The 14,545-nt window shown below is 36.5% G+C and overlaps 1 protein-coding gene across 8 annotated transcripts in view; it reads left to right on the forward strand.

The window, feature by feature from the left end:
- Positions 1-14,545, forward strand: part of ANKRD28 (ankyrin repeat domain 28) — a 98,552-nt gene that overhangs the window by 58,034 nt on the left and 25,973 nt on the right. For all 8 annotated transcript variants that reach the window (XR_014943623.1, XR_014943622.1, XM_085540530.1 and 5 more), the window contains 4 exons: positions 6,050-6,120; positions 9,580-9,780; positions 10,513-10,600; positions 13,814-13,956. Coding sequence is in view for 6 of the 8 variants with exons in the window: in XM_085540530.1 (XP_085396656.1) it covers positions 6,050-6,120; positions 9,580-9,780; positions 10,513-10,600; positions 13,814-13,956 (503 nt within the window). In the remaining 2 variants the exon portion in view is untranslated. The remainder of the gene's footprint in view (positions 1-6,049; positions 6,121-9,579; positions 9,781-10,512; positions 10,601-13,813; positions 13,957-14,545) is intronic.

Consider the following 14,545-nt stretch of genomic DNA (forward strand, 5'->3'; position numbering starts at 1 on the left):
GTAGAACGCTGCTGAAGGAAGGAGCTCTTAACTTCTTTTTGAGAGATGAAATGAAGCTTAGGGAAAAGTGTCACAGAATCATAGAATGGCCTGGTTTGAAAAGGACCACAATGATCATGTAGTTTCAAGCCCTGTGCTGTGTCCAGGGCTGCCAACCACCAGACCAGGCTTCCCAGAGCCACATCCAGCCTGGCCTTGAATGCCTCCAGGGATGGGGCATCCACAACTTCCTTAGGCAGCCTGTTCCAGTGCATCACCACCCTCTGGGTGAAAAACTTTCTCCTAAGTATTTCACCTAAATCTTAGTTTAAAACCATTCCCTCTTGTCCCATCCACCCTCGTAAACAGCCGTTTCCCCTATTGTTTGTATGCTCCCTTCAAGTATTGGAAGGCCACAACGAGGTCTCACCAGACCCTTCACTTTTCCAAGCAAAACAAGCCCAGTTTCCTCAACCCTTCCTGATAGGAGAGGTGCTCCAGCCCCCTGATCATTTTAGTGGCTCTCCTCTGGACCTGCTCTAAGAGCTCAGCATCTTTCTTGTACTGGGGACTCCAGGCCTGGACGCAGTGCTCCAGATGGGGCCTCACAAGAGCTGAGTAGAGGGGGACAATCACCTCCCTCTCTCTGATGGCCACTTTTCTTTTAATGCAACCCAAAATACCCAGTTGGCCTTCTGGGCTGCAAGAGCACACTGCTGGCTCATGTCCAGCTTCTCATCCTCCAAAGTACGGATGTTCATTGGCTCCCAGAGTCTGAGAAATTTGTGCTACTCACAGAAATTCCAGGATGTAGTAGCTGGGATGTAGCAAAAGCCATTAAGTTCTGAAAGGAGGCTGACTCTTTATACTGATAAGGCAGCCAAGTGTTGGAGGATGGCATTGACTTGACTGTGTTTTTTCTTCCAGCTTTTTTCCTGATCTATCAGTTGTTATTCTGTTTGTTTTCTTTTGGATTTGTAAGCAATAACAGTAAAGGTGATTGTTGAAGCATCGGTGTGGCTTATTAAGACAATCCAAGCCTCCCTCTTTTTTTGTTTTTTTCCTGTTCTATAGATCCTTTATTACACATTTACCCCCTCCATTGGTAGAGGCTGCCTCTCAGTTAGGTCTTACTCATGATTTTTGCAGAAGTATTTTTTGAAGTTTCCAGTTTTCCAATGAGCAGTTACCTGGATTTCAGTGATTCCTCAGTTGTCATCCTAAGTCTTTACATTTGTATGTTTTTCAGCATCTTCCCCCAAGTATTCACATGTTTTTCTATCCAAGGAAAGGTTTTCATCATCTGTTCATTCTACAGTAAACTCTGACTGTTTCTGCCTCCTACATTTAAGTATTTTCACAGTCCTAGATAAAAAGTTGATCACTCAAGAAAGGAAAAGTTTGGAAGCTAATACAAACCTATAGGAAAATAGTTAAATAGAATCTAATTGCAGGGTGGGCTGTTGCTTATTCTCAACGGTTTATATATGGAAACATCCTTTTCCTGCAAAGATAATTTCTAAAAGTGTTTCAGTACTACAGATGATAATCATGTTGGCTGTTCAGTTTTTGTTATTTAATACAGTCTAAAGATCTTATTTACGTCTTTCACTCTTAAATAAGGATGCTTTCAGAGTTTCAAATACGGAACACTAGGCGTCTATTGTATGCCATTTACCTATATGTGAGTGAAAACAGTTTTGTTTAATTTCCTTATATTATGATAGCGTACAATCACTAACTCACACTGCACAGTATTAAAGGAAGATATTGTCCTTAAGAGTCTAAAAGTACTGATCACAAACAGACAGAATGGTGGAAGGCAGTTCAATACTTTGAATTAGTACTGTGAGCAAAGACAACAATGTCTTGTCTGTATTGTTGTATTCCTTTTCCGAATCTGCTTCCAGGCAGTGAAGCATTAACTGCTGTAGCTGTTATGTACATCAGTCTTTTGAGTAAACTTAAAATTTTGAAGAATTCTGGTATTGAACAAGAGAACCTTGTGGCAAAAATTAGTAACAGTTGCACTGAGAGGAAACCAGAGGTGATTTGATGAAGGACGGCTGCATGTAGTTCTGTTGCATTTCATGAATTAAGAAGGTTATCTGAGTGTTTCCTGCAGAATTTCATGTCCAGTCAACCATTCATTAATGTCTCTTCAAGAGAAGGGCTGAGATGCTAACTCCCACTCACATGCTAGGATATTAAAGCCTGTGAAGTAACAACCAAGCTGCAGAAACATATTTCAGTGCACCGAGTGACATACAGATATCACAGAATCATAAGGTTGGAAAAGACCTACAAGATCATTTAGTCCAACTGTCCTCCCCTTACCGTACCTACAGAAAAAACACTAAACCATATCTCCTAGCTCCTTATCCAGACCCCTCTTGAACACTGCCAGGGATGGCGACTCCACCACCTCCTTGGGCAGCCATTCCAGTGCCTGACCACTCTCTGAGAGAAAAAGTTCCTTCTTATGTTTCTAGATCACTTAGAAGACTTTGCTTAATATTTCATATGAGCGTACAGGCACAGAAGAATAAGTTGGTTAGTTTGAAAGGAGTGTTGCTTTTACATAATCAATGTTTAATTTCAAGCAAAGGTAATGATTGTATCTGGCATTGTATTTGAGATTTCTGGCAGGCCCCCAGATTATTTTCCTGCAAGCTCTGCAGCATTACAAGAAATCAAATTAAAAAAACAAACAAACAAAACAAAAAAACCCCACAAAACGTTAAATAAATACTGAGCTGTTTTAATAAGCGTGTCAGCTGTTAACAAAGGACATAATAATAGAGCCATAAAGAAAAAACACAAAATATCATTAAAAGGTTTAAACGGTGAGGGAAAATATTATGTTAGTTGTTGAATTTAGTTTTCTGGAGGTAGGATCAGGCCCCTTGGGTCTGAACGATCCAGTCTTTAGGAAACAGGGATTAAGGTGTGAATCTCGCTCTTGAAAGAGCAAACTGCTGCCCAACTTGCATTAGAATGCATTCAGAATGTAAGAGGTGCCCTGGTTAGTGCATCAACTGGTTGAGCTTCAAAAGAGGTAATGTAATCCAGTGGTGCATATGCCTGCATTTTCAATTCGTTCAAATCATCTTAAAGGAAAAGGTAATTCAGTAAAGGTGTAATGTATTTTCGAACCCTTATTTGCAGTGATCTGGGGTTCAGAGGGTAAAAGATGTAAAGTTCGTCCCTCTTGCATGATATGACAGGTTTGAGGGAGCTTTGTCTTGTGCAGAGTTATCAGGAGAGAGAGGGAAGAACTGGAGTATTTTCTCCAGATCATCTGCTAAGGAGTAAAGAACAACCTAGAGGGAGGGACCATGTCCTCAGATACAAGGTTATCTGGAGAAGATATGTTGTGAAATGTAAATCATTCTTGGCAGCATGTCTTGTTGGTGAAAATTAAGGGGGAATTGAAATTGTTCTTTTTCTTTAAAGTATGTAGAGCTACAGCTCTCCTGATTCCTACAGTATTGCTATTGCTATTATATTTAATATATTATTATAATTATTATAATTGCTATTATAGTGCTTACGTATTGGGCTTTTTTTTTGGTAGTACGCTTGTTCTGATTATTCCTTTACTTACATTTTGCATTTATATCTGGTGATTTTGGAGTTCCTTTAAGAGTTGTTTGCTGTGAAAAAGCAAACTTGGTGGTTCTTCCTTAGATGAGTGCAACAGAGATGCAGATCCTTTGTCAGAAATTGTCTTTGTTTTACCTTTGCCAGAGAATTTTTATACACTTGAAAAGATGGCTTACGTTATGTTTGGATATTACATTCCTTTGATAAATACGGCAAATCCTAGACCTAGACTTCCTTACTTCTTTGAATGGAAGATCACTTACAGGGCTTTTGAGGGGCCCTGTTACTTTTAGCTGTGGCTTCAAACTTCTTGGATATTTTTCCCACCAGAAACAAAAAAAAAAACACCATTATGCAGTATTAACAATGGCATTTTAGTTCTAATAAATTGTATTAACTTACCACTGAGAAAATACTTTGTATGCTGTCTTTTTGTATTTATTCCCGTTTTCTTAAGGGATTTCTTGACTTTGTTTTGACATATGAGAAGTACGTTACTTGGCTGAGCCCATAAACAGCATGGACTCTAAGCACATTCTCACTAGAATTTAGGAAATTGCCACTTTCTTGCAGTGGAAATATGCATTTCTGCTGGGTGTGGTGCTCCTATCTCACGCCTGGTCACCTGGGTGGATCAGACTTGACCTCAGACTTTGAGAATGCATTTTCCTGAGTAAAGTCAAAACAGTAGTTAGTAACCTAGTAACTCCTCTCATACAGTATTTTGCTTTAAACACTTCAAAGACGTTTGTGTCCTGAAGTCAGAAATAGAAATCAATTTGACTTTGAAAGTCTTCATTCCTTGGTTGTTGGCTCCAGCTATGGAGCTTGGAGCACCATTTTGGCTCTTGCTTTTGTCTTGTCTGCTAAAACCAAGACCTGGATAAAAATAACTTGGAAGATGGACAAAAGAACTGGATACAGTTGTCCGATATATCAGAGTTGATGATATTCTCAGATACTGATTATTCATGCTATTGTTTTTTGGGAAAGACTACCAAAAATTCTAATTCTGTTGACATTTAGAGCCATTAGTTTTATTTATTTATTTATTTTCACTTGAGCTCTGTGCAGAATTAGATGCAATATGCTGCATTATGGTGCATGTTGATGCAGTGAATCAGGTCCTCATGATGATTAATGAAAGCACATTTTTATGCTAAGATAAAGTCTCTTAAAATTTTGTTAGAATATGTATTTCTCAAATGGAGCTGAACTTTGCTCCCATTTCTTCAAACTTATTTTTCAAAAACTTTAGCATTCAGAAAATAGGATGAGACCTAAAGCTTCTGAAATTTAGACAAGGAAAGAAGGAAGTTATAGCCAACAGGTAGAAAGAAGCCTTGGGCTCTGTCTAGTAGTTGGGAGTTCAAGGAAAGAAGCTTGTTTCCACTTCGTTTATATGTTGTATTCTTATGTCAGAAAAGGAAGAATTGACTGCAAAATGGTAAATATGGAATTAGTTCCGAATCTGCTTTTTTTTTTTTTTTTTTTTTTTTTTTTCCTTATTATATACAACCATTTTGTTTAAATTCTCACACCTCTGTAAAATTTATTGCAACCAAATAAAGATGGGTAAACTTCCACACAGGCCATTAAGAAATGTCTAAGGGTTTGTGCTTATCTGTATGTACATACACATTAGTATATAAATACATAGATCACCATTTATTTACACATGTTATTTTAAAAAAAAAATGAACCTTTGAGCTTCTTGTTTGAAATTCAGTGGCATGTAGGAAAAAGTTAAGTTGCTTCCCTCAGGAAGAAGTTGCCAAATTGTCTTTCCTGTTATTATTAAGGAAAAAAGAGATATCCCAAATTAGACTTGTATCTCTAACAGATGTTTGTGCAATCTGTTTTCCTATGGAGGGCAGCATTTTATTGGGTGCACTTTTAGAAGCAGAGTGCCACCACTTGTTGTTACAGTTTGATTCAGGAAGGGGAAGCTCAAGAGGTGCTGAGGGTGGGCTGGGTGTCCTGAAGAAGTAAGGTTGATGTATTCTCAAATCTCCAGTAGTAGGAGCATCATTCTGTTATGTATTCAGATAGCAAACTGAGCAGTGACAAGGAAACTGGAGGCATGGGGAGTAATTGCAGCTTCTCTCTCTAGTTTATTGAAGAAATTAATTACATTGGGATTGAGATTTTTGGTGCTGGATCTCCATTCGAGAGTCTGTCTTTCTTACCAGCCTTTAGAAATGCAGAACATGAAGTATTACATGGTGTAAAAAAAAGAGTTCACTTTGATGAAAGAGTATTATTACAAATGCTGTGTAAAAGAATTTTCTCAAAGGTGAAGAAAAGACTCCTTTTCCTTTTGTTTTTGTTTTTTTAATCATTATGCAGTACAAATAAGCCTAAAATAAGTATCTTCCAACAGTTTTCTCACAGTAGTTGAGAATATTTAATTCTTCCTTATAGGTATGTTGTTTATTTCTGTTCTTATATTTTTTTGTTACAGGAGCTAGAGTTAATGCCAAAGACAGCAAATGGTTGACTCCTTTACACAGAGCTGTGGCGTCTTGTAGTGAGGTATGCTTTTTTGTTGGTTTTTTTTTTTCTTTTAAACTGCTTTGTATTAAAATAGAGTATCTCAAAGTACCTTCTGTTCTTTGTTCAGTTCTTACAAAATGAAACTACTGCAGATGTTTCAAATTGCAGAACACCTGCAACAGTTTGTTTAACACGCTAATACTGTGTGTGTATATATATATATAAATATATATATATATATATATATATATATATATATATATATATATATAATATGTCTGCATAGGAAGAAAGTGGGAAACCAATAAACTTACAGTTCTCAGCTTTGCTCTTTACTTAAATGCCTTCTTCCTAGCAGAAAGGATTCTGCTTGTAATATTTTGAACTGCAGTGAATGTTTTCTGTAACCAGAATGTTTCAGTATAAGTGAACTAGAGATGAAATAGGATTTAATATGGCTTTTACAGCATAATCTGTCTTTTTTCATACTAGTCTGTTCAGACATGAATAAATATGTGGTTCTATGAGACCTGCAAACATATTTTAGAAACAGAAGACAAAAAATCCCTAATAATGAGTAATGATAGTACTGTAAATAAAACTTGTAAATGAAATATTTAGAACATTTTTGAAACCTGCCTGTAACACAGTTATGGGAATACAGCAATTTAAGTGTACATTCATTATTGTTCCTCTATTGTTGATGTCCTAATAAAAATTTTAAGTGCCTGTACAAGATGAAAACAAGCAGAAAAATGCTGAGCTTTCGTGGAAGTGTTTATACAAAGCTGTCGTCTTAGAGATCTTGAGTCACATTGATGCTCACTTCAGCATGTCTCAAAAGTAAAAGTGTTTTGGTTTTGTGCTGATTATTATTATTACTTTTTTGATGCTTCTGTGCAAATTTTTGCTTGAGAAGAAGATGGAATCTAATAGTATGGTTTTTGCAAGCACTGAGCTTCAAGTATTTGATCCGTGAACTATCTAAACAGTCATTGTGTCAGATATTGCCTGTAAATTCCCTGGGTAAGCTGTATTATTTTGTTGCTAGCATTAATAGCCAAGTTATGTGGTGTTTGTGTTATTCAGAGCAGTGTTTGAAAATCGATTTCTGAGGGAGCCCTTAGTAGGAAACGCTATTTGTGCTTTTTGAGGTATTTTTAGGCTGCTCCTTTGGGAGCCAACTGAATCACCAGATTCTTCGTTCCTCAAAGGGACAAAACTTCATTAAATCAGCAAAGTGTGCAGAGAGGAGTGCTGCAGTCAAAACCGGACCCAGTTCCTAACTAAAACAAGTGTAACCACGTTCATTTTTACAAATGTTTAGTATTTTCAAGAAAAAAAATGCTAACCAAAGGCAAACAAAGATTGTAACCGATCAAATGATTTGTCCTAATGGCATTGACAGGCTTCTACCAAACTTTCTGTTTATAAGCATGGCATGTCATTAAAGACCACGTAGGTAAATGCATTGATGGTTGATGTGTGTAGAGACTGCTTTGCATTCATCTAACATTCATCTGAAGTTTTCAGGCGTTAGATGAAAATATTCTTGATACTCATTTCAACAAAGCGTGATGTCTTACCCTTGAAGCAAGGGCACTGGGATCAAGCATGGACATTGCATCGTGCAAAATAGCTGGTATTAAGGATTTTGCTGCCAGCTGCATGAGTTCAAGCAACTTCGTGTCAACATTGCTGGGGGACAAGGCCTTAATATTTGCATACCTAGGAAAATCTAAGCAGTTTTGGTCATTTTTTCATGTCATTAAGTACACAGAGAAATGGAAGATAAATTAAGCTGTTCTCCTGTTTTACTGTGGTGCTTCCTTCTGCATAATAGTTAATATCTGTTTTAAAATTTCCTCATTCTGATTATAATTTTCCTTTAGATTTGGTTCAAAAGAGCCAATGGGTCAAAATGTTGATTAAATTTTGAACTATTAAGTCTGATTAAGTTTCTCTAAGAGAATAGAATATATTGAATGTCACACTTAAGTTACAAGCTTCTGATGCAGTATTTTCAGTTATGTTTGTTCCTGTTTTGTTTTTCTTTTTAAGTAGAAGAAAGTTCAGTTAATTAGATATAAATTATATTACCAATGTTACTTAGCATTCTGTTCATGGCTGAAAACAGTGCCTAACTTGTAGCTCTGTAATTTGAAATTTCCAATGCTTTTCATAATGTATTTAAAGTTCAGTGTGCCAGCTACTTGCAGTGGATGTTCGAAAAGTAATGCCTCTTATTTTAATATGTTGGTCCATGATGTCAGAGGTGGATTTCAGTCGTATGACAGTAGAGGTTGAACCTTCCTACCAGTGTTCCCTTTCTGGGAAGCCTGACAAAGTGGCGTCAGATATGCAAGTGCGGATGAAGCTAAGGAAGGTCACTGAACTCCTCCTTGAGGAAAAATTGGCACCCATTGACGTTTGTTGAAGCTTGCTGAACATTTATGGAGGTTAAACAGTGGATGTGAGCACAGCGAGGTGGTGGACGGAACATTTTATCTTCTGACCATCCTCAGCTGCCACACCACAGTGTGAAGAGTGCCTGAATTAGCTCATGCCTAATGGTGGTGGCTGTGTTGAAAAGTAGTATTATGTAGATAAAACTGCTCTATCAAAAAGCATCACTATTCTCATACCTGTTGTCATTTCCATAGAAATAAATAGGAGGCATTACTTTCAGAGAGACCTATTTTTGTGCTGTGTGTTTAAGTTGAAATTCACTTGAAGCAGTCAGTGAATTGTGGGAAGGACACGGAGTTGATGTGAAGTGCAGTATTGATTGTCACAGTAATGTCAGTGAGAGGTTTCTTTCTGCCTTGCAGTTATGTGCACACATTCTAGTTGAATTTGTGTATCTTATTCATAAAGTGTTCATGGCTTCTGAATTTAATGGAAGGAAGTGAATAATCTTGAGATGTGGATTTTGGTGTAATGTTTTGAAATGTTTTTTCAGGAGTTTTGCAAGAGTGTATGTTGAAATTCTTTATGACCATGCTCTCTGTTTTATCTGTGGTTCTTTAAATGTGCGTTTAAAAAGTTATTTTGTCTTTCTGCCATTTCTAGACTTAGTCAGTTCCAAAGTTTTGCTTGTCAAATAGATGAAAGCGCATTTTAAGTTCATGGTATGTCACTAATCCTCGGTAATGAAGGAAGTCCTAGGGAGGTTTATTGAGCTTTGTAAATTAGTTGTGTTGACAAAACAAATTTCCTGCTGGTTTGGGAAATTGGAAAAAAGACCTGGAAATGGTTGATGCAGTTGAAATCTGTAGGGAATATGTTCTTTGTGTCCTTGAGAAGATCTCCAAGTCTGGACTTATGGTAGTACAAATCTCAAAGAATAAGGATTGTTTACAAAAGAACGAGTTACGGACAGTTATTTTCCATTATGCATTATGTGTGTGGTTTGTATACGCTAATGTAAATGTGAATTTAACATGTAACATCTGAAATCTTTGCTAAGTGGCTTTATTATTTGATAAATGTTTTCAGGATGCTGTTCAGGTGTTGCTAAAGCATTCAGCAGATGTCAATGCTCGTGATAAAAACTGGCAGACGCCCTTACATATAGCAGCTGCAAATAAAGCTGTGAAATGTGCCGAAGCTTTGGTGCCTCTTCTGAGTAATGTAAATGTGTCTGATCGGGCAGGTAGAACTGCGTTGCACCATGCAGCCTTCAGTGGACACGTTGAGGTATGGGTTAATTATCTTAGCTTGTTTCCTACTTACCATTCTATCCAGTACGTTTCTAATTTTTCATTTCTTGGGTAATATTCATGTTTTCCCCTCCCATCCCTTAAAAAACAGCAAGCCAGTCTCCTATTTCATATTTTAGATTGTCTTTTACATGCGTGTGTGTACAGATTGGTTGTGTTACATCATCTAATTGGAAGGTTATTACAGTACTCACCTCTCAAATTTGCTTGAATGGAGCTTAAATTAGTAATAAATAAACTAAAAATGGAAGAAAGATTATACTTTTCAGTATACAGTGAACAAGTGGAACATGCTACCACGGAAAGGGGAGAAAATACATGTAATGAACTAAACAGTTTTCACACCCTGAAAGGTGACACGTGGCTGTAAGTGATGGGAGACAAACCTGGCAGCAGGACTGACAGTTTTGTAGTAACTTTCAGTACACCCCTTAGCCTGAAGAGCTCTTCCTTGCCATATTTGCCACATATTTGCCCTACATAACTTATAAATGTTTCTGTTAACATTGAATTAAGGAACTTGGTCGTTTTGTTATTTTTGCCAAGGTGGTTGGGCAAGTTTTTTAAGCATAAGGAATATTTTAAAAACCAGCATATTTAAGTCCATACAATTTTTATCTTCTCCTGTGATTTTTTTCTTTGTGTGAATTCAAGCAGAGCTTTTCATTCTGAATAGTGGATTTCTTTCCTTCCTTCCTTTTTGTCCCAGATGGTCAGCTTGCTGTTGTCTAGAGGAGCCAATATTAATGCATTTGACAAGAAGGACAGAAGAGCTATACACTGGGCAGCATATATGGGTATGTATGTATTTGCAGTTGTTCACTATTCTGGTAGCAAAAAAAAAAAAAAAGTGATTAGCTAAATTTTGGTACTAATTTCAAGAGGAGAACTGTTGAGATTACTCCATTGTCTTATTCGTTACTCATTATTTTAGCTTATTGTTTCATAACCTTATCCAGCCAAGTGGAAGGAGTAAAAGCAGTAGCACCAGTCTTCTGTGAATCTACACATCTGGGAATTTCTTTGAATATGAACCTCAGAACTAAGACCTTATAATATGCAATTTCTTGTGCCTGTTTTCAGTATCTGCATTTTCTTTGTATTTAATACCTGAAATGCTAAATTCCCCAGGAAACACATATTTTATATACATATGATATTACATTACAAAACTTGAGAACATGTTCCTCTTCTTTACAGAGATTATTCAAAGATGTGAAACCTTTGTGGTTTCTTTTTTCAGTTAGACTAAGAGAAAAATAGCATTTAAATCTTATGTCTCAGTGAAAACCTTAAACTGTTCTTTATAAACACGCAGCTTGACTTTTTTTAATAAGCAGTTAAGTTAACATGCAAGAAGAACAATCGCTAGACTGCCCCTTCCATGAACAGAATGAATGTTTTTTAATTGTATCTACTCAATACCAAAAAACAAACATGCTTAGACTGGGAGATTACTCAGACTCATTGACTTCACTTAAGTCAAGGATAATTCTTGAGAGTCTCATCTTAAACAAAGTATCCCTGAATATGCTGATTAATATTCATATTCATTATTGTAAGTTATACTATTGCTTAGAAAGAAACATAATGCATTGCAAACGTGTATGCATGGGGTGGGGGAGTTAGTTCTTAGAAACAGACTTAAGATTGCTAATTAAATGCATTTTTCAGCTGTTACAAAAAAAGAAGTGGCATCAAGTATCTTTTAACTGCTTTCCCGGTCTTGCAATAAAAGAGGAAATAAAAGCAATAACTTGGAAATGGAAATGCAATTTCAAACTTACCTACTGAGCAAAGCCAAAGAGTAGAAGTACGTGTGTGTAGTTAAATTAAAAACTCTGCTTTAGTCCAATTTCACATTAGTCTTACCTGTTTAAGATCTGTACATGCCAGCACAGATCTAAAGTAATCTGGTAGCAAGGTAAATTAAGTCTGAAATCCCAGAAAGGACAGTCTTCAGAAGAAAAGAATTATGCTAGTAAATTATGAAGAGATTGTGACAGCATTAATGCTCTTAAGTTACAGTTTGAAACTCCACAACTTTGCACTTCAAGTGCAGGTACCAGTTTAATAGAGAACTTGGAGAAGAATCTTCATTATTGACCTGATGTTCTTTGAATTATTTTGTGTTAGTATTTTGTGATCTACCTGTAGACTTCTGTGCATTTGCTTATGCAGTTTCTGTGACAGGCTGTTCAACCACCTTAAGGCAAATATTTGCAAAATTTTTGAATGAAAGTCAATGCACGAGATGGCAGAGATTTGTCAGTCATCAGTGAGAGGACAGACATGTTTTCTGGCTCATCCAGGTGGAAAAAGTCTTCTATTTTTCAGATAAGCTAAATTTATTCCAGTTTTAGTGAGTGCTATTTCATAGGCTATTAACTGGAAATTCTATCACTGAACATTTCTCACAATTTAAAGCAATTTTACACTGCTCCAGTTACTAGGTGGAAAACCGAAAAGCTTTCCCACTGCATTAAATAGACTGTAGAGTAAAGGAGACATTATGCTTTTCATCACACTCCTATAAATAACTTTATAGGCCTATGGCCATTGTTTCCCTTCCTTCCTGCTTTTCACCCTGCTCCATTGCTCTCTAGCTGCAGCACTGCAAGCAATGGGCTTTCATTCGTGAGTCTTAGCGCTGCTCACAGGAGTGTGTGGGATGTCTCCCATTCACTTCCTACCTGAAGTGCCCTGCTCTTCTGTTTGAGTATCTTCCATTATGTTTTAAATGCAGGTCAGGGATTTTCTTTTGTGTGTTCTTTTTTTTAATATTTACTTTTGTGCCACTGTTTAACTTAGTATTTCTTTTAATTTCACCATTTACAGTATCCTTTGTACTTCTCTCTCTGGGGCAGGGATTGTTTTCATTCTTCTGCCCATATTATTTGGGTCACAAGATGAGTATTGTGTTTAAGTTTCTTTCTGTGTCTTTTCTAAAATACTAAAGTAGTTCAGAAGTGAAGAGTTGCAGCACCTCATGTTGCTCTGTATAGTTAGGTGAGGATCTTTTTGTATTTTGGGGGGCATGCAGCATAAAATATATACTGTGGTGACTGAATATTTAATATAGCACTTTTGTATTCCCCTGGGTAGATATTTCCTTTCCAAACTTGTGCGTGTTCTTTTAGTCATTGAAAAAGCAGATTTTCACTGTTTATGAAGCACTTTAACTGAGGGTTGTATTTGATGTTGGTTGTACTTAAGTGTCTGGATAATGATAATTTTTGTGGTTGTTTTTTTCATATTGTTTTTTCTCATATTCTCAGTTGTAATTTGTTTGACAAATTTACTCAGGAAGAGGAGCAAAGATTTGACTAGCTTGTTTTCCATTGCTTCTGTCTTGGAGCACAGTGCCATGGTGGCCTGAAGGCTGGTGCTGGAGCCAGCATGGGAAGGGCTGACCTGGGCCTTGCCACAGTGCTGAGTGGCTGGGAGAGATGCCACCCATTGGTCTGGGCTGCCTGTGGTTTTATTCAGAAATAGAATCTTTTCTTCCTTTCTGGTTGGATTTTGATGTTTCTTTCAAAGTTTGTGCTGAAGGCCTTTGAAAACCTAATGGGTTTGTGTACAGTTGTGAAGAAGAGGGAAGACTGATGGTGAGATTCTCTAGTCATTAATGGAAATTTGAAGTAACTTCAAATAATGACAAAGCTAAGTCACCTCAGTAGGTCTCAACTTTTCCAGAAACCTCCTCGATATAAGCAGAGCACAGGATTTTTTCATGTATTAAATTGATTTTGAACTAAATAGTGCCATTATTGGAGGAAGTTATGTTCAGATACCCTCATCTGGAGATAAATATTGTATGTTGCTTCTATACTTCAGAAAAGAATTAGAAAACATAAACACTTCTTTACTTTCCAGATTAGCTCCAAATGAGTCAGTGTCCTTTTCACATTACAATAATTGTACAGTTACTATATTTGTTCTGGATGATATTAAATGCAGCTTTGTTTATTGGTTTGTTTTTGTTTGGTTTTTTTTGTCTGTTCTTTTAGGTCATATTGAAGTTGTTAAATTACTTGTGGCCCATGGAGCTGAAGTAACATGCAAAGACAAGAAATCATATACACCTTTACATGCTGCAGCATCTAGTGGGATGATCAGTGTAGTCAAATATCTTCTCGATCTTGGAGTTGATGTAAGAAAGAATAAACGTGATTTTTTTTGTTCTTGTTTTAAATGCTCTTATTTGTATTCTAGCACGTTCTTTTATGCTTCTTTAGGATATCATGTTAAGATATGGAGAAAATAGAGAAAATATTTCCAAGTATCTTCATTGATATACTTTTATTGTGGTGGTGGTTTATGTTTTTGTTTTGTTTCGCCTTGTTTTTGTTATAAAACTTTATTTCCCCAGGTGATTTCACAGCTTTGCAATTTTTACCGAATTATTTAGAAATAACTTTGTGTTTATGACTTTTATTTTGTTCACTTGCTATTTCTGACTCCTAATGTATTGGACTGAAACGAAGGAAATAGGAATTCCGTTCCCGGCTTTGCCACACACATCCTTTTGGAACTGTGGGAAATAAAACTCTTTTGTGTCAGTTCTTTTTATGATGTAGATGTTAATGAATTCCATATGTATGTACCACCTATATTTTGGGAAATATTACAGATTATCAGGAACTTTCATAATACAGTAAGAAAGGCCATATTAATACTGAAATGCGAAATAAATTAAAAGGCTGTAGAATACCTGCACATGGAAAGGATGTAAACAATGA

This window comes from Coturnix japonica, chromosome 2, assembly GCF_054131305.1.
Source record: "Coturnix japonica strain WE chromosome 2, WE-NBRP24, whole genome shotgun sequence".
NCBI lineage: Eukaryota > Metazoa > Chordata > Aves > Galliformes > Phasianidae > Coturnix > Coturnix japonica.